General features: G+C 40.1%; 1 protein-coding gene across 1 annotated transcript; it reads left to right on the top strand.

The window, feature by feature from the left end:
- Positions 1–2717: 2717 nt before the first annotated feature.
- On the top strand, positions 2718–20325 carry CA12 (carbonic anhydrase XII; the record flags this gene model as incomplete). Its single annotated transcript, XM_009577959.1, has 8 exons — positions 2718–2952; positions 6165–6185; positions 12765–12944; positions 15459–15601; positions 16503–16580; positions 18471–18534; positions 19001–19158; positions 20199–20325. Coding segments are annotated over exons 1-8 (862 nt in total), but the record flags the coding sequence as incomplete, so codon positions are not given.
- Between the last annotated feature and the right edge of the window lie 613 nt (positions 20326–20938).

The following is a 20938-nucleotide window of genomic DNA, read 5'->3' as shown; positions in this document are numbered from 1 at the left end:
ACTCTTGTAGCATAAACCAGCCAAGCTCCACCACCTTCTCAGCTGAGAACAGCAGAACTGAAAGTTTTGCAATTAACTGCTGTAGAGAAAAACAAGGTAGGAAAACTGAGGAACAGAAATAATGGAGCTGCTAAGCAAATCTATATTCAGGCCAGACAGCCTGCACTTCATCCTGTTTTTAAAAAGGATTCATGATCCTTAATTGCATCAGGTGGGGAGTGCTGCTTGCTAACTGGGGCAGGGTCTCAGACTCTGGGGACTGTAAGCTCAATTCTTCTCCAACATTGGGATATTAGGCAACCTATTATTCATCCCTTGCATTCCTTTGCCCCAGCTTTAAAATGGGAAATCACAACTAGGAAGAAACAGGATATGGAATCATCTTATATTACAGTATAATTGCACTTCTGCAGTTCCATTCAACAGGGAATCTCATAGCAATACTCAGTCTCCTCTGAAGCCCATGGTCCTGCTGGGTGGTTGTGTTTTGGTCTTTTCTCCATTATTCATATCATCTTTCATCCTCCCTCTTCTTAGCATTACTTACTGCATATTGCATTGTAAACGTGTTTTAATATGGCAAACACCCACATTCATGGAAGAAATTTTTCAGCATAATGAGTTGCCTTAAACTTGTCGTATGCACTTTCCAGGATGACTATCACATTCGTCTGTATGTTACTACTGCCTTCACAAACACCACTAAAGTTAGGAGACAGTGCAAGTTAAACATTCATAAACCCACACCACAAAATTTCAACCTGATCTTCCACACTGGGGATCCAAATCTACCACTTCTCATGAGCCCCACCAATCTATGAAAACCCTGCTCTGTCTCCGCCTTGGACTGATGCTGAGATGAAAACCAACTGCTAGCAACCTAAAATTTCTTAAAGATAGAATAAAATGGCAAACCCTGTGTGGTTTGTGCAGAATACAGGCAGGTAACTGTGTCAGGGAGCTATTTTTTTCTTTTTCTGTGGCTTGTATTTTCCAGAGCTTTCTATCCAGCTAGCCTTGAAAGCACAAGCACTGCCTGGAATTCCTCCTGAGGATGTGAAGCCAAACTATAGCAGAAACTGGGGAAGGAGAGGCGTAGATTGTGAAAATGCAAAAAAGAGCTGAGGGAGATGCTAAGAATCAGAGCATTCTTCAGCATGGTGAACTTTTCAAGAACACTGTCAGAAAAGAGGAAAGAAGGAGATATGAAAACACAGTTCAGCAGATAGCTCAGTCCACACCCTCCTACACAACAGGGTCTTTTTGTAGAGGAGGTAATTTTCAACTGTAATTGATAGCACCCTTAGCAGCTTGTCAGACAAGCTGCCAGTTATGTAAAGGGTGATGACAAACCAATTTCTTCTACAGAAACCTACAAAATTGTATTTCCAAACTTCCTGCAGGTTAGCAACTGCATGCTGATAGCCCACATGCTTCAACACACTCAGCATGCCCCTCTGTACGAATATGGTAGACAGCATCCCTCTTTTTTGGACAATGGCACCTGAAAAGCCATGTTAAAAACATTTTCACTATAGCTCATGCCCTCTCCCTCTAGATTACATCCAGCTGAACCAAAACAAGCAGAATTACAATCTAGGTTTACAAAATACTAAGGAGAAGTATGAGAGAGGAACTGTACTCAATGACAGCTGCTTTCTAAAAGGCTACAAGACATTAATTAGTTGCTGCTGCTCTCTGCAGCCTGCCTCTGCCTAGCTTGGGAGGATAGGGCTACAGGTAAACAGCAGCAATAGGCCAGAATCATGCTCTACAGCAGGTCCCTACCTGGGATCTAGGACAAAAGTGAGCCATGCTCCAGCCAACCTTCCTTTCCTTTTATCAGCCTCATAAATGACGGTAGGAAAAAATAAGCAAGTCTAATAACATTGAAAAATTAAACAGCAGTTGATAAATAAACATGCTGAAAATAAAGTTTGACCAATCAAAACTAATACATGCTACCAAGCTGTTACTGAGATGCCATAAGTATTTAATAACAATTATGAAGAATAATGTACTCAACTAAAACCAATAGCTTCTCCAATCCCACCTTCTGCCCCTCAACTATCCATGGTGCACTCAGTTTAAGAGGTTATTCCTCACTCAACTTCAGAAGAGGACATTAACTTATACCCTGTGCTCCTCTTTACCCCTCTCCATACATGTCCTGAACATAACATTAGACTCTGGGGCTGTTTTTTCATGAATTTTCACTCCTCCCTGCTTCATGTGTTCTCCCGGTTCCAAGAGTCTTCAGCTTAAAAAAAAATCTCTTCCTGACAAGTTGGACAGTTTTCGTGGCAAGTGTCCATAGTCCCTCTGAGTTACTAACAGTCACACACAGAGCCTCACTTCTCTTCTCCTCCCTCCAGTCCTCACAGTGGCCCATTATGCTAAATCACACTGATCCAAAAATGGGAGCTGAGGGAGACACTCTGAAATAGGCTAGAAAAACTCTACTGTGGTATGGCCCGTAAGAGGAACAGCTTTTTTAAGCATTTGTGTCTCCGCTAAATAATTTCTGAAGTTCCACATTTAAATTCCCTCTCTAAGTGCTGCAGTCTGCCCTGTGAGGAGCTCACTAAAACTGAGGTAATGAAGGATATGATTAGTTTTCTGAGGGTGCTATGACCTAGAGGCAGGTCTGATTACATCATTTGTTTTGGGTTGAGTCTCAGGAGCTTTATAAAAAGCAGTCCTAAAAGGAGGGAGAGAGACAAGGGGAGAGAAGGGCAATAACTCATTAGCAGAAGCTCTGTATATGTGCATTCTGCTATTTGCCACATATCTACAAGGGAGTTTCTTTAGAGTACAGAGAAACCTGTGAGCTGTTGGAATATTATAAGTCTTTCCTTGAGATGTCAGCCAAGAGCTTCAGTATAGTCACAGTCGCTACTGTGCTTATTTTCTTCCTAAAGATACAACTCTCAATGCAAGCGCCGTTGAATGGTAAAGTCTTTCCGCTTTCTATTTTATTGTAACTTGTAACTTAGAGCAGCTAATGTATGTAGAAAACTGGCATCTTTTAATTATTACTATTTCAATAGCATGCTCAAAGTTGTATATTGTTGCAGTCTGCAGTTTTTTGGAGTTAGCATCCTTATTTCAATTTCTAAGAGTAGGTATTCTGATATATACAGGAAAAAGAAAATTGTCCTCTGATTTAGTTTGTGTTACAGACTTCTTGCATGCTCAGTATGCCTTGCTTTGTGATCTTTTTATTTCTCATAGAATGAAGCAGAGACTTCTCGGAGTTAGTGGAAGCATCACACCTTTCCCTCTGCCCTGTTTATTTTTAAACCAGAGGAAAAGAATGCAATCCCTGTGAAGCGCCCCATATACTAGACCTCATTCTCTTATATTTAAACAGAACCAGTTTCAGGAGGTCAGCGCTCTCTTTTTAGGAGTTAAATGTTCATCTATTCAAGCTGATTATACTCAATTTCCATCGATTCATGCTAATTATAATCCACCTAGTGTGATTATAAGATGTGAGGGAGAATCATCATAAAGGGTGGTGTGAGATGACTTACTCAGCACATATATTCATGGGATGAAAATCCTGAAGGCTCAAGCGTAATCCAGAGCAGTCAGCTTCACACAGAGCTCTGCCAAGACAAGCATTTTACCGGGTTTTTCGCATGAGCTACGTAAGGGGTGGAATTCAAACTTTTAAGGTCACCTTCTTATTTGGGGCATATATCCTCTGAAAAATGGGTATATTCTCTAGCAGAATCTCACACTTGAAGGGCAGAGGTTCCTAGAGCTTGGTGCTTTCCAGAATAACAGAATAAAGCTTGGTGCTTTCTAGGTGCTTTCTCTGACAACACGGAAGGTTTGGAAGTGAAAGGATGTGTCAAAAAAGATACCTTACAATACGTCCTGAAGAGAATGCTGGAGAATTCCTATCTTAGAATTAGACACTCAGTACCAAGAAATGGCAAGAGCTACAGCATCTGCCTGTCTCTGACATCTTCCCATGTCAGAGACACAACTGATGTAGATTACCACAACTAAAACCATTCCCACTTTCCCAGCTCCCAAGTGACATTGGAAACATATTCATTCCCTGGATATTGATCAGTGAAACACAGATACACTGGCTCTAGGAACCTCCTCTGCCATGCATGGGCATGTAACTGTATTACTCATTAGCACTCACCCCAACATGAACAAATAGGCAGGAGAGTGCTCACAGGTAAGGAGCTGTTGATAGTTCCCTTCTAGATGTGAATCAGACACTCTATTGACTCTCCTCCAATTTTGGGAGACTGTGTGACAGTCTGCCTCATCCTCATTTCATTATCAAGCAGAATAAGGGTAATAGCAACCTTGCTCACACTCTGAGGATGGCAGTAAATCATTTCTGCAGCTCTACATGTTCATTCAGACAAAATCAAGAAGATTCTGCCATCTGGTCATCTATTCATCTCCTGATCTAAATTAGATGAAATAAGCATTATGCCTCAGCCCTGCCTACGCTAGTTGTTATTATTATGCTCATCAGTAAAGTCATAATGGTAGTGACTTGCAGATCATCAAAATGCTCACAGGCTAAGGGAAATTTAACTTGGCAAAAGACTTTAAGCTTTCATTTATTTTTGTTTCAATTGGCATAAATGCCCCAAATATTGAAAACCTTTGAAATTGACTCTTTTAATGTTGTTCTAGATTATAAAAATCATAGTTTTGACACTTGTACACATTTTAATGGGCAGTAAGAGCATGAGCAGAGAGTAGCTATTGTAGTTAAGCCAATATTTCTTCAAACCCTGGTCAGATGAGGATGTGGCAATTTCTAAAACCTGTTGACAGTCAGTTGCTTCATGCAAGTTTTACCTACAGAACATGCTGACCAGAGCACACAAGCACCCGCGAAAAAACTCAGTAAGAGATAATCCCCTGCAGAGAGAAGGGGAGAGGAAAATGAGGTTTCTCATCTTGAAATCTAAGACAGTGCATGAATTTTTCTACACGAGGAACCTGGTGACTTCAGCCAGGATGATTACACAGACCTCGTTTTGAAAATTTCAGTGTAAAAGAACAAGGCACATGGTCCTAACGAACTGGAAGCAGAGCGCTTAGTGTTCCCAGCACATATAAATGTGAAAGAGCTAAGTGCAGCTGTTTTGCACATCCCTACAAATTAATCCCAAACATTTCACAGGACATTCTTTGGAGAAGAACTGTATCTGTGATCACGCTTCAGAGTACAAGAAATGCAGCCAAGAATCATGTACTGAGAAGACATGTGCATGTAAGGATAAATATTTGCCTGCATGCATGCACCCACACACAGGCACACTGAGTGTTTGCAAGACTCGTAATTCAGGACTGTTTCCTAAGCAGAAATAAAATTAAATTTGCGGAGAGTAAAGATCTGCATTAGTCTGATAACCAAAACTGTTCAGGTCTGTCAGGACAAGCATCTGTAATTACACAGCAAGCTGAATGACTGTAAGTAAGTTTCAGGACCGAAAAAAAAAATTAAAAAGAACATTTAATAAGTCAAAATTCAGCCAAATAATAATAATAAGCCAAATTCAGTTCCTTAAGCAGTGGATGAATATTGGTCATTTTAACACTCACTCAACCCCCCAGGATTCTCTGAGTTATATGGGTTCGTGTATCACACTCCCTTTTTCCAAAGTCCATCTATTCCTATCTGTTTCGGTTGGCAAATCCCAGAGCCGCTGTACAGAAATGACTGTCCACCATTTCTCAGTGTAGCAACTGGCAATCCACTGATGTTTTTCAAACTCCTCAACTAGGCGTGAGGGGATTCATTATAGCTACACCCCATTTATATTCCTTAGTTTCCTTCCCAGAAAAAAATCAGGGATGTACCTACAGACAGAGCCTGTGGCTATTCCACAAAAAAAAAAAAAAAAAAAAAAAAGACTGACAAAAGTTTTGCTCCAGGATTTAAGTGACCACAAGAAAGTCAAGCCCTATGGGCAGGATCACAGGAATAATTATAATTTGGGTGAGAAGCATTCATAATCTTTGAAAGCATCTATGTTTTGCTCAATATCTGGGGCTAGAAACACAGATAAAAGTATTGCAAAATTCAGTACACGGGCTTAAGTGGCAATTTGTTTCTTTACAGAGTAAGATCAATTTCAAATATTCACCGTAATATTTCCTTTGTCTTTAAACAGGGTCGAAATGGTCTTATATCGGTAAGTACCAACTAATTTGTACATACTAAGTTGTGGCTTTGTTCTCTATTTTAAGGACAACATGCCAAATGTATTCTGCTGAGAAATCGCTGGGTTCACTGTCTTTACCCAGATTTGGATCTGGCCCATTGTCTTGAAATCTGTTATTCATCCATCAGGTTTCGTATCCAGGTGATTGAGAGTCAATTATTGGGTTCTAAATTGCCTTGCAGAATGACAGGAACTTCAGCAGACTAAGATTGGCCCTACAGCTGCAGAGGTTCCCCAAAGCCCTCTGTTTCCCCGCCAGTCACAGACCAGCAGCACATTTCAGCCTCCTTCTGTAAAGAGCATACCTCTCCCAACCCACATGGATCTTCATTTTTAAATAGAGTCAGAGTTCAGCAAGTCACCTGTATCGTGTTACTGGAGACTCAGCTTCCTGAAAATCCCAGCACTGACAAGGTAGAATAAATCATATTCAGGAGAGCAGTGTTATTTTGTACAGTAGTCCTTTAAGTCAGCTACTAACCCAGAGGGATCTGATGGCTGCTCAGGAAGAAGAATTATCTACAGATTTTCTTCTAATTGATCAAATCCTCTGGCCAGTTATTTCCTCATTTAGAGTAGCGTTTATATGCCACATGCCCACAGAGAAGTAGGCAGTGCTGAGAATCTCAGAAAAAAATGCTTGTTCTTAAGCCTTTGGTGCTGCTCCAAAGAACCTCTGAGATTGAACTTGCTGCTAATAACTACTCCCTTTGGCTGTGCTCCAGTTTTCCTGACTCGCTTCACATAAGCAAAAGGAAAACTGTCAGCTGCATGTCTATAGGTATTAATCTAACTGCCAGTATGCGTACATATACTTCACATTCTCATTGGGAAAAAAAAAAATTGACACAGTTTGAATAACAAAAGCCTGGGTTTTCCACCTTGACAGCAGCCATCAGATGAACCTAACCCTTCTGGGTAGTAAGGAAAGCAAGACTTCTTTTACTACCATCAAAGTAGAAGTTTTGCCCTCCTTCCCAGGGTAATGCTTATTTAAATTAGTTACTTCTCCCTTTATGGGAATTTGGGTACCAGTGTTTATTTCAGAGTATGTTATTCTCAGTGCCCAACTTCATAAATTCCTGTTAAGTGCTTCCATACTTCAGTCTGATTTCTAGGATGTACTGGAGGATAGAGGGAAGGCTCACAAAACAGATTCTTATTTTTTTCCGTCAACTACTGATTTTCAAATATATCTAGAAAAACATATAAAAGCAAATTCAGAAAATTAAAGTGGCAACTGAACTTGTACAGAACAGTTCTTTTCATATACCTGGAAAAAAGCAGAGGTAGAACACTGGTCTGCACAGAGAAAAACAGCGATTAGAGAGACTGCAGTCAGCCAGAAAAAAGCCTTTCCATACTCTCCTACTGATCCTGGTTCCTTACAGCAGCCTACACTGCCCACCATTTACCTTTATCCCTGCAACACTTTGCAATGCTTCCCACTAAAATTAAGTCAACAGGAAGGGAAAGGATGTCAAGCCATTATAATCACAGTGCAGACTGATGTCAAGATGACGGTCAAGGTACAAGATTAAGGGTGGAGGAGAAATCCGGGTGCTGACTATCAATTAAAGTTCTATTTGTTCAGTACAACAATATGTAAAACTGAATGTTGATACAGCACTTGCAGCTCAGGGCAAGCAAGATGACACTGCATGTGATCAGGCCTCATCTTTTCACCGCAAGCTTTCCAAAGAAATGAGCATTTGGCTTGGCTATAATGGAAAATTCTGCATTAGATACACTAAATATAAAGGCTAAACCTCTCCTCTATTTGCCTCTTCCTTAGCCAAACTGCAGCAATGCTATTTGTTCTTCCTGATTTCACTACTCTCGTATATAGCCCAACAAAAAGTGCCTGGAAGAAACAGCCAGTGAGCTGGGGGTGAGCCCTCAGCCCCCTCTGACACAGGCTTGCTTTGTGTCCTCTGATGGGCTGCTTCACCTTCTGTAAAATGGACAAAGTAGATAAAGTATATAATGAGAAAAGTGTTTTCAGTTAAAGAACTAAAAGAATTGTTCCAATGACCCATAGCTCAGGACAGCATAGGCATGCAGGTTTTGGCAATGTTGCTGTGTGGCTGCAAGGTGCAGGCCTGAAGTCCTCTGCCCTAGAAGAGAATCGGTAGAATTGCAGAGCTGGGCTTCAATTCTTTGGATTCTGGCTTCCTGCTTCTGTAATGTAAGAGGGCTGGAATGAAATCAAAGAACCAGAATCACTCCTTGAGAGTGGACAAGCAGCTACAATGGAGAAAACTAGTTTTACAGCCAAGTTTAAAGTAATAGTGCCAACGGAATTATTAACGTGCTTTAGCATGTGAGGAGACTACTTCACGCTACAATGTAGACACAAGAACTGTCGTTAACAGACATCAGGCTAATTGAACTTGCAAACTCTTTAGTTTTACTGTTGCCAAATACTCTACTTCAATTCAGTGAGGTGCTGATAACCTGTGCGAAGACGCCTCCACTTCCCCTTAGGAAATGCCAGCTTTAGTGAACACACTAGAACATGCCCAAAATTTCTGATACAGTACTTGAATGGAGAGCAGGGACAGCTATAGCCCTTGGCAATTCCTCTATCTCACAAGCTTCCCTCTGGACACGTATGTGGAAGATATACACATACGGGATATGTGTACACAGAACGGTATGACTGAGCTCTGCCTGTGCTCTGAGTGAAACGGAAACCATGCGGTCATGTTACTGTGGCAGGGAGCCTGGAGTCTCAGCCTTGACTACTAACTCAGCCCTGGGCTAGCGGCAGCTAAGGGCAGAGTGCTCTGCCTGGCTGCAAAAATACCACAGACATTCCCTGTGTTACTGACCCAATGCATTTTACTACATTAGTTTACTTCAGATCAAGAGAACTTGGATACACCATGAGAAGCTCGAGCAACATGAATATTAATTGGTCATCAGAGCAAAAGTCTGTTGGTAACACTGGTGTCCCATAGGCCTGTTTTCTTCTTTTTTTAAGTCAGCCAATGTACACATCCTGGGAGCAGACACCATGTTGCTCCTAAAGGAACATCTGTCCTGCATCACCCAGCAATGCTAGGGCTGCGGGGCTGGCTGAAGGCGTAGGCATGGAAAGCTAGAAGCTGTCAAAGCAGATGATACGATGGACGCATGCAGCTATGGTGCTGAGGGTATTTTGCTCAGCTCACTGCGCAGCTGTGCAAGACTATCCAAAGAATTATTACAGACATCTTTTATAAAATAGCCATGAGGGCACAGCCAGGCTCAGGGTTATTTACAGCGTGGTAGGGCAACATGGTCCTGGAAACTCATGTAAAAGAAGGCAGCCCGCAAGCTGGATTTGAGCAACCTGATTTTGCACTCCCTACAGCAGAGAGCATTCATGGCTGCACTGGAGGCCGTGGTAGCAGGAGAGGTCCTACTTCCACCCATACCAACCGCTCCGTACCTTAATTTGCTCACTCCAACAGCTGAATAGTAGTGCTGGGTGTATAAGACAGGCCCATGGCACAATTATTGCTCTGCTGACACAGTCCTGACAGGATCCTCATAGCAGCAAACATCATCTGAGATGCCTGGGTCTTTCCCTTTGTCACAAATATTGTCACAAAATGAGGAAATTAACTACTAAGATATTTTTGCAATGCTTCTTATGTTAATACCTTTTGAGATTTGTACAGGCCATTCTTAACACATCCACATGCTGTTCTTTACTCAATAGTGATCAGACAGAGCCTGATCACACACAATGTGCTTTCCACTGAATTTCTCTGAATGTGCTGGCACAGAAAAAAGAAAATCTGGTTCACAATCAATCACTCATTTTCAACAAAGCTAGCTGAGAAATGCCTTCCAGCTGTGTGGTTTATCTACCATGGAAATCTCAATTTCACACATGCAAACCCAAGCTGCAGTGAGCTCAGCTCGAGACAGAGTTTTGCAGCACTGAAATTAGAAAGACTACATGGCAGAATTTCTAGAAAAAATGGTTTTGTACCAAAAAAGGCCTTTTGTTTGGTTTGGTTGTTTTTTTAAATTGAGCAGGAGTGAAAAACAAGCAAAAACTGCTGTAGCTTAGAGGCCTGTGAGTGGATTTGCAGATTTATGTCAAGGAAAGGATAACTGCTAGTAAAGATCAAGGTACTTAAAGACTGCAATAATTACAGCATTTTATAGAAAAGGCAAAAGTTTCCCTTCTGAACTGCTGATGCTGGTGTGGAAGTTCCCCTACTCTGTTGCCAGCTCTCAAGGGCATTCAATTAATCCAAACATAGTACTGAAAAAGTGAGTGGTACTCATGACATGGTTTCCACTGGCTGGGACTAGACTTCTATTTTACGCATCAATTAAAAATTATGTATTTAATTAACAAGTCTCCAAACCTATGATATGTAATATATTGAAGTCTTCTTGCAAACTCACTATCTTATCAGTGCACAGAAACCCCAAACCTTTTAAAATTACTGAAGTCTTTTTACAATAAAGGCTTCTCACCAATTTTTCTGACACTGCTGTAGTCTTAGCTCCCTGCAAAGTGTTAAATTTCAGTGTCATTGTCTTGCACATCAAGTTTCAACCTCAAGACTATCATTTCCTGTATATTCTGATACATGTTTTCCTGGGAAATATTCTTGAGTATGCATATCCCATAGTAGGGAATTTATGCTCTTCTGGATGGATCTGTTATTTCCCAAAAAATACATAAAGGATAGTGTACAGTCTTCTCTAATGTCAGCATAACATTTATTAGCTTTTAAAAACAATGTCAGTAACTTTAAGATAGTACCATGAAGATCTAAGAGGAGAGCAATCAATGTGATTGGCAGCGAACTGGAGTCAAAGATGTCAGTTACAGCAACATCAAGGCCTATTTATACTGAAAAGCACTGATTGAGTCTGAGTATCCACACTGCAAACAATGTCATGTGCTAACCTATGCCTTGAATAATCTTAAAGAGCTTTAACAAGGAAGTAAGTCTGTCTTTGAGCATCAGAACTGAATTGGCCAATTCTGTCACATGCACTGTTTAAGTCCACTATCCATATCCTTGGAAACTGTCTTTCACATAAAAAAGTGAGCTTCTAATAATATTCTCCTGACTGTTAATTTTCCTTCAGAAAAGATCTGAACTTGCTTTGCCACTGATGACCCAATCTAACATTAGATTCTGGCATTCACGATTCATGGAAGATGTTAACATACGGGAGAGACTTCAAAGAAGCCACACGGAATATTATGGGTTTGGGAAAAAAGCCTTCTAAGCAAAGACTCAAGGAACTCTATTTATTTTAAGAGAAGTGACAAACTATGTCCTCATATGTTATAAGTACTTCAATGAGGAACAAAAGTACGCTAACAGGAGGCTCTTCAATTTCTAAGCAAAGGATTAAAAGCAATCACTAAACAAAGTCAAAGCTAGACAAACTCACAGTGAAAAGCAAACTGCCAAGGAGAGTAATTATCCATTGGGCACTGATGAAGTATCTTTTACCTGCAATGCCTAAAGGAAGAGTAGATGCTTTTTCCCTCTGAAAGATATGGCCTCATTGAAGTAGAAATTAATCCAGGGAGGTTCAATGGCCTGTGTTATACAGATCAGGCTGGGTGATCCCAAAAGACCTTTCTGCCTTAGAAATAATAACGATGATTCTTCAGAGTCAAGGAGAAACACAAGTTGCAAGTACCTCTTTCGGTATTTAAATCCAAATGGTCTCAGCTTACAGCTTGCAAACAGCTGCTAGCTATTAATGTGTAATTAAATCAAAGGCACAATTAAAAATCTCTTGATATTATCTATTCTTTGTAGATCCTACCTAGGGCAAAAGACTGTGATGAAGAAAAGTTTCACCAGAGTTTGAGCAAGTTATTGCAGGTCAAATTATCATAACACCTTCCATTTTTGCAAGTTAGCTTTTCACTGTGGGTTATGCAATATTGCTAGATGGAGCCAAATAGTTTGTACGGTAAGGAAAAGTTTATAAGGGTCTGGCTTTCTGTGTACTGAAAAGTATGGAAACTTTCCTCTGCCAACATGAAGTCACTTCTTTCAGCAATTCTTTTCAGAAAGCTGGAATAGCTGCGTTACTGTGCATATGCCTGTTACTTCCATAGGGAAAAGTAATTCATGTCAGTAAACAATTCAAATACTGTCACAGATCCAAACTCTACTTGTCACAGTTGTGAGCTCTGAAGAGAGACAATACCATCACAAGAAGGTCAGAGGCACTGCGGCTGGCTGTGGTGCTGCTGCCTGCAGGCCTAACCTGGTGAGCTACCAGGCCTGCAGTTCCCCGAGAGTGTAACATCAACAGCAGTTGAGATTGTCAAAAAATTGAGGGGTGGTAAAGTGTCTCTATGTGAGATTTTTGTTGGCATCTGGTCCTTTTCTATCTAATGGCACACTGGAAAGATGAAATTAAGTTTTTTTTAAAAAAAAAGAGTCTTAAAAATTCAGAAAAGGCCCCTTTTCCAAATTTTGGGTGAAGGCTGAAACAGGGGAATTTTTATATTAATTGCGTAGTTAAGGCTTGACAAATGTGTCTCTTTGTTAATTTACACAGGTCCTGACGGAGAGAAGGCCTGGCCAAAGAAATATCCATTTTGTGGAGGAGTATTCCAATCGCCAATAGATTTCCACAAAGATATTCTCCAGTATGATTCTAATCTCTTGCCTTTAGAATTCATAGGCTATAATGTGTCCTCCACTGACCAGTTTACATTGACCAATAATGGTCATTCAGGTAAGGGAGCTCAACGACAGCAAGGGATTGTGAAGGAAGGAGTTGCTAGGGCTTGTGATTTTTTATTTAATGGGTGAACTACTTTGATTATCAGATGAAATCAAGCTGTGATGATGAAGCCTTCACATCAGCATACCTACATCTAGAGAACAGACTAGAGAAGCTTGGGAATGTACTAAGTACAAAAGGATTCACAGTAAGCCAAACTAGGGCTTTTAAATAAACTCTAGGCATGTCAGAATTAATTCCTGACCTTTTCTTATTACTTTGGTCAGAGTGCTCTGAAACAGAAACAGAATTGTGATTCTGTTAAAAAGAATATTCTGATAAAATATGGGTGCAATGGGTCTCTGACATTCCAGCCTAATCAAAGCAGCTCAGCTAAATTACGGGAGGGAGGGAGGGAGGGAAGAAAAAAAGAAATTGATGCTAGGAGCATCATTCTGTTCCTTTGACTTGAGATAGAAACCTCTTTAGAGTAAGATAAAGCAGATAGATAAAAAGATGGAAAAATAATTAGAAATAGGGTACAAACATGCCCTCCACTGTAGTACTAAATCAAAATGTCAGTACAGTAGGTAGAAGCAGAGAAGATGCAGTCTCATAAAGGTCTACTATATTGACACAATATACAGCATTATATATACACAAGTATATACACAAGTAAGCTAGTCCCACCATCTTTTGTTCCTTCCTGAAACATTTGAAGACATAGAAATAACAACAGTTATAAGGCCCTCCTTCTTTGTATCCTCCTCTATTGCATAAGCATAAAAGAACCTGTGTTTCAGGTTCCCCTCTTTCAGTGGGGTAAACCTGCTCTGTAGAACATCATACGCCCATTCTTCGTTAAGGGCCAAGCTCTTAGGGCATGGTTCCTGGTTCTTCTCTTGGTCAATTTCTCCATCAAAACCAGGTTGCTGTAGACTAGGGCTGGAACACCCTTTCCTTGTGAACCTTCTTTTCCTAAGAGCCTTTCTTGGTCCTGAGTGAAAGATTGTACTGTCACAGTTGAATGTATTAGGCTGATGTAAGTGACAGGCAATAGGCAGAGAAGGAAACATGGTCATTGTGGACTTCAACGGTGCCAGAGAGCAGGTGGAGACGAAAGAACAACACTGAGAGCCTGTCCCTCACATAATAGTCACACAGGTAAAAGCAAATTCCTTGTAGAGCCTATGTCACTAACATTGTCAGATCTTGCCCCTAAAACAAGAAGTTCAACTACTTCCTAATGAAAGCCAAGACAAAAATATATCCCTCCTCTCAGTAAAAAAGGGAATTCATTTCTAAGGTCAATGCCCTCCTAGAAAGCAGGGGACATGCGACCCACTCTAGAAACCTCACTCAGATGCAAACCTTAATTGCTCTGAGTAATGAAAAATTAGCCTCTCTTAGAGTGATCATTACACCATCTGCTGCTATCTTCTCTTATGGCTAGAGAGGAAATCAGTAGGATGCTTAGTATTGTGGTATCAGTCATTCCTACATATAATTGATGTGCTTCACCGGCCAGCTAATCCAGATACAATTACCTAGTTCAGCTAGACTGAAAACAGTAGAGCTCAAAAAAAGCTTTTTAGCACTAGCATAAAAATACATAGGTTTGCACTGTTCTTTCATTAAGGTTTTGAGCCTTGTTTCCCCTGCAAAACACGTCTGTCACACTCCAGAAACAAATTGGACTCACACTGGAAAATAATAAGGACAAATTGCAAAGAAATCGATCTGTTCTTCACATAAACCATTGCTTTATGAAGTACAAAACTTCTGAAGTGAACAACTTAGTTTCTGCTGAGTTGAGAACTACTACTGTAACTTCTACAAAAAAAAAAAAAAAAAAAAACCAAAAACCCAGCCTGTCTTCCACACTGGAGAGCATTAGTGAGCAGAAGAGAGGGTAATGCATACAAAGGTCTCCCTCCAGCATGTCAAGAGAGGAAATGCTAATTCTTAAGGCTTGTGATTATCTCGCTGCTTGACATCAATGCTCTGGGTTTTGGGGGGAGTGGGGAGAAGGGGAAGTTTATTGGTTATGGCATATGCTCCTAGAAGAAGATTAAGAGGCAGAGGAGTTCGATATAACAAGAGTTTAAAAACACCATGAGAAATATTAATTTATTAAGCCACTTTTAACCACTATAAGGGGATTGAAAGAAGGCACATGAGCCTAAGTATTGCTTCGACACGTCAATAATCGTCCCTTGAATAAGACTGAGATAATGTTGCATTCTTCAGGGAGAAGAAAGATTTCCATTAGCAACAATTCTCACATTCAATTCCTTCAGTTTAAGAAAACAGAAAAAGGGTATATTCTAAATTCTCCTGAATTGCCTAGAAAGGGTTAAAGACAACGAAAGTGTTTATCTTCTACCACAGACTGAGATGGATTTGAGTGAAGAATCTGCTTTGTTCATGCTCCATAGTAGTATACTTAGACACAGTATTTTTATTTGCCCTATGCTTGAAAGCTGTGGTATCATTTGCTCCCATCTGGTTTTGGTCTGCTTACAGTGAAAATGTACCTGTCGCCTACTATGTACATCAGAAACCTCCCGTTTGAATACACTGCATCTCAACTTCACCTACACTGGGGAAACAGGAACAAGTCAGAAGGCTCAGAGCACACAGTCAGTGGGAAGCATTTTGCAGCAGAGGTAAGACGAGCTCAGATCAGGGAAAGAAACAAAGAAGGTTGGGCAGGTTCCATTGTTTCAAAGTGGGGTCTTTATCTGTAAAAGGCTGCAAGGTTCTAGTCTAAATATTTATCATCTGGGTATATACTAGAAAAATGCATTGTGCATCGCAAAAAGGATGGACTCCAATGTACTTTGATGAATATGCCACAAGTCAGGGAGTTGGAATTTAGGTTCTAAACTTAGGGCTGGCACTGGGTCGCTTGAGTAATTTCAAGCAAATTGCTAGATATTTGACACCTTGGTTCTTCTCTGTAAACCAGATATATCTTTTAGCTGCACAACATTGCTTCCCTGTCTACCTTTACTCACCTTGTTCTATCCAGTGAAGAACTATCTGTTACCTTTTCTAATCCTAAATTACAGATTAGGGAATCGATTTTAAAAAGCAGTACCAATCGGATATTTACCCCAAAATGATTAAAAGAGAAATCAGTCAGAATAATTTGCTTGCATAACAGCACTTTAGGAATCCATTTCTTCTCTAGTTACATTTAACACTGGGTTTTGCATTCTAAACATCAGAGAGCCCCAGGAGTGCTAAGGGGTTACTTTTTCAGAAAAATTTACTAGTACTACAGTGAAGATGCCTTGAAGGTGAAGTGACTGATCCTCTTCCCCTCCCCCCCACCCCCCCATTATGTGTGTGTGTGGGTAACTCAGCTACAGCCGGGCTGGGAATAGGAGTTCCAGGACCTTTTGCTTTTCTCTAAAAAGATTTTACCACTACACCCAGAAATCACTGAAGGATCCCATTGTATTGTCTTGGCCTGAGGTGACTGCACTGGTCCTTTTTAGCTGTGAAACAGAAATGTGAGCACGGCCCAGACATTACCATAACATAGTATCTCCTTCTTTGTAGCTGCATATTGTACATTATAACTCTGAGAAGTATCCAGATGTAACAGCAGCAATGGAGGTTTTGGCTATTCTTCTTGAGGTAGCGTGCAGGACCTTTTTTTTTTTGTTTAGAATATGCTTTCAATCATTAAGTCATCAGAGACCTTTAACGTACAAAATTACCTAGATTATTTAACGATGCTGTGGCTGAATAAAAGTTCTTCCTCTTCCACAAAAAAGGGCCAGATTCCAGCAGCACATACATAAACAGGAACAAATTTTTTGGCTATTCTTCTTGAGGTAGCGTGCAGGACCTTTTTTTTTTTGTTTAGAATATGCTTTCAATCATTAAGTCATCAGAGACCTTTAACGTACAAAATTACCTAGATTATTTAACGATGCTGTGGCTGAATAAAAGTTCTTCCTCTTCCACAAAAAAGGGCCAGATTCCAGCAGCACATACATAAACAGGAACAAATTTTAAGAAAAGAGGAATTTGAATATTTCCTCATGTTTTTCAGTAAATTAACTTCAGCTATATTAAATCCATTTTTGCATTCATTTACAAACTAACGATTGGTAGAGTTTATCAAACAACAAACAACAGTGAATTTCAAGCCCACTTTCTAAAAACTGCCTTTGAGGCATGAAGCAGTTTTAACACAGCAAAGAGGCATAGGCAGACACAACCCTGGCTTTGGCCACTATATGTAATTGGGATTTGACCACAGTCTTCAGGTCACAAACGTCCCAGATTCTTTGAATCACAGATTACAGCAAACAAGTAAATTCAGTGCCCTTTTTAAGATGACAGAAGGGCAGCTTTCCAGTTTTCCCCTCTAAAGCCCCACATGCAAGTAATTAAAGATAATAATGATCTGAAAGAAAAATTTTTAGAAGCTTGTACATATATAATTCTCCTTTTTCTTGAGGATTAAAACTCCTCAATAAGATAACTATAATTTTTTAAATGTGAGGATTTTCTGCAGCATAAAAAAACCTGAAAACACCCAGGTTTTCACATTTCCATCAAAAAAGTGAAAATGTTCTAGTTAGCAGACAAAGCTCTAATTCTCACTAATATTATGCAAGCTTACTTCCTAGCAGCTCTAAGACTTGGACAATAATTTTGTGTAAAATTTCAGTTCATTTCTAAGTTGCAGCTGTGAAAAGTGTCAGAATATTGTATATTATGCTAGGGAATAATACTGGGATTCTGGTTACTTCTAAGCAATGGTGTTTAAAAATCAAATAAGGGAACAATGGAGATTAGGTCTTTGAAAAACTTTCAGACAGCTGGTGGCTATTACAGTTGATCTGAGGATACCAGTTTACTATGTCTGGTTGTCAGAGGAGTTGCTAAGCACGAACTCTAAAGAATTCATTAAAAAGGCATTGGTTATTAGACTGAAAAGCTGCTGGTAGCAGTTGAAAAACATGGTCTTGTTTGATAGTTGAGTTATAGCCCTTGCCAGCTAGTTCAGTTATAGCCCTTGCCAGCGGCCCTGCGGTAGCCAATAGTGTTATTCTTTATCTTCCTGGACTGTGAGGAGCAGCAGAGTAAAAAATGTTTGTGGGTGGAAAAATGTGGCTTTGACTAGAAACCAGTAGATGATCTGAAAAGCCTATCAGTTGAGAACTTATGCCTGCAACATTCTCAGAGGAAATGGTTTCTCTTCATTTGTGCAAGGGCAATAGGTCTTTCAAGTGCACCCAAGAGGTCTACACTGCAGTTGTTAAGATAGCATTATGACAAAGCAGCTCTAATATCTCTGGAGCGAGTAAGAGCATTAGTGGGGTTCTGAGGATAGTGTTAATGTTTTGAATAAAAAGAGTACTTACGCCATTCTAGTATATGAATATCTGGACAGTGGAGACACTTGCCTTATGACAGAGGCCATGAAATACTGCTGTCTGCTGTGTGCAGAAGCAAAGACTTATATTCAGACTGCGGTGATTTGCACAGCTGTTAATAGTCTGCTCATTACAGATTGGACCTTTCAACCCATCCTATGAAAAGATCTTCAGGCACTTCCGGAATGTGAAATACAAGGGTGAGTGGCTATAAGCCTGCATTGGATTGAGAATGGTTAAGAGTATCAGATGTCGCCCTGAGAGGGATTGAACCAGCTGAAGAAACAGTCCAGAAATCCCAGGCAAACCTGTCACAAACTGTGAAAGACTTACAAATGCAGTGCATTTCTGTGAAGAGTGTATGGCTAGCATGCACCACGTGTTTCTGACCGGGCCTTATTTCTTCCACATGGTGTTTTTTTGGTTAATATGGCCACAGTTTATCTTACAGAATTCTGATTTGGTATCTAAGACAAGATTTGTACATAGGAAACCTAAAAAGCTTAGGTATTCCTTATTAAACTGGGATCATTTCTGTTAAAATGTATTTTTCTTCTCCTAGTGATATGACTGAAAGCATCCTACTTGCTGAAAAGCAAATTCATTTCACTGGTGCACTACCTGTGTAGCAAAGATGCAGCATTTAACACCAATCCCCTATTTTAGATCAGATGGTCCAAGTCCCTGGTTTCAATATTCAAGAATTGCTTCCTGACAGACTGGAAGAGTATTATCGCTATGAAGGATCCCTGACAACTCCTCCTTGCTACCCTAGCGTTCTCTGGACAGTTTTCCGACACCCCGTTAAAATTTCACAAGAGCAGGCAAGTTTAATACAGCACATGTTTTCCTGATTGGTATCTGCTAAAGAACAGTAAATGCATATTCTGATTTCCTGGATTTCTCGTACGTTCTTGTAAAACTGAAAAATGACCATTGCTAAAATCCTTTAAGTGGAAAGAACAGCACAGAACTGACATAAACCAATATCCTATTCTGTTTGTAGTTAGCACGTTTTCAGTTGACCAGAATAAATAAAGGACAGACAACTGCATAGCAATTGGTATAGTATCAGCTTGAAAAATCACAGTCAAGTGAGATTAATTTCTGTTTTCACTATGTACTTACTCCCTGCTTTGAGTCTTTCCATGAGTCACTTCCAGATCGTTTTTCTTCAGGCTTCATGTCTGAATCCTATTCACCAAGTATTTTCGTGCTACTTTGATCCTGACTGACTTAGGTATGACAGGTTGGGTAGATGCTTTCTAAAAAGCATGTAATATGTTATTTGTCCATCTTGAATCCCCTGGCTTTTCTCCAACTTAGGTTTTTTGTGCTCACCTAACTTTTTTAACTTTTTTTGTTCTTAGGTGGCCACTTACATAGACTATAAACACAGGGGAAAAATGGTATTATCAAAATCTCTGACCAAATCACTGCATGCTCCTTGTTATGAAAGTCCATTCTTAACTTTGTCCACTCTGCCAGATCATGTCTTTACCAAAGTAGAGTTTTCTTTCATAAAGCAGCTTTTAGTACTGCTTAGGAGTTAGACTGTGCTAAGGAGAACATGCTTCAAAGGGACACCATGTTTCCTCCCGTCCAGTTTTCCTGGCGGATAATTAATAAGCAGGATTAATTTTATCAGGATGTAAACAAAATACAGGTATGGGTTTGGAGATGTCACACTGTTTACACATTATTCTGTATTTCGACTTACAGGCCACGCAAGACTTAAGTATTACTTAATGTATCCTCTTCCCTTTGACCACCCCTTTGATTTCAAACACACGCTGTCAGTGACCATACACTGGCATTGCTTTTTCTGTATTCTGGGAGCTGAACAGGGTGCTTCCCTTTATAGTTACTGGCACTGGAAACAGCCATGTACTGCACAGAGAGTGATGACCCAGAACCCCTGGAAATGGTCGATAACTTCCGAAATGTTCAGGAATTTCATGAAAGACTGGTTTTTATCTCCTTCCGTGAAGGTAAGTTGTATTAACGCTTCTATGCAAAGAAACAGTGCACAGTGATTTGTGTAAACCTGAAATACTCAAGTGGCAGTCCTGTTGCACTGTACCACTACAAAAATACAGCAATCTCATTTTCCCGCAGTTCACTTTGTTCCCTTTTCTTCTCTTACTGTATTGTTCCATGGGCAACTGTACGAGAATAAGGTATTCAGAGAGTATATAAGAATTTTTTTTTTTCCACAATGGGTATCAGGCAAGCCCTGCAACCCTTCTGATCAAAGGCAAGGAGATAAAAGAAGGAAGACATGTTTGGCCTTGTCATGCTTAGCAGAAATATTTGCTGTCACTCCAAACACTCAACAGTTCTCCACAGCTGAGCTGTTTCAGTCAGCGTAAGTGCTTGAACTGGCCTTGTCTCACCAGTGACATTTGCTGGTTCTCAGCAAATATCAGGATTGTTTTTATGCAGACCACACATTTAAAGGCAGTCACTACTTTGCCTTTCAGGGAGACTGTTTTTGGGATCTTACATAGAATCAGGAGAGGTCCTTGAGGAATTCAAACTTGACAAATAAAAATAATTCATAACACTGGATTGTATGATCCAGTGCTACAAATTAAAAAAAAT

This window comes from Fulmarus glacialis, unplaced genomic scaffold (assembly GCF_000690835.1).
Source record: "Fulmarus glacialis isolate BGI_N327 unplaced genomic scaffold, ASM69083v1 scaffold24355, whole genome shotgun sequence".
NCBI classification, from domain to species: Eukaryota; Metazoa; Chordata; class Aves; order Procellariiformes; family Procellariidae; genus Fulmarus; species Fulmarus glacialis.
Note: the sequence above shows the minus strand (reverse complement) of the source record. Positions and strands in the feature narration are given on the sequence as shown.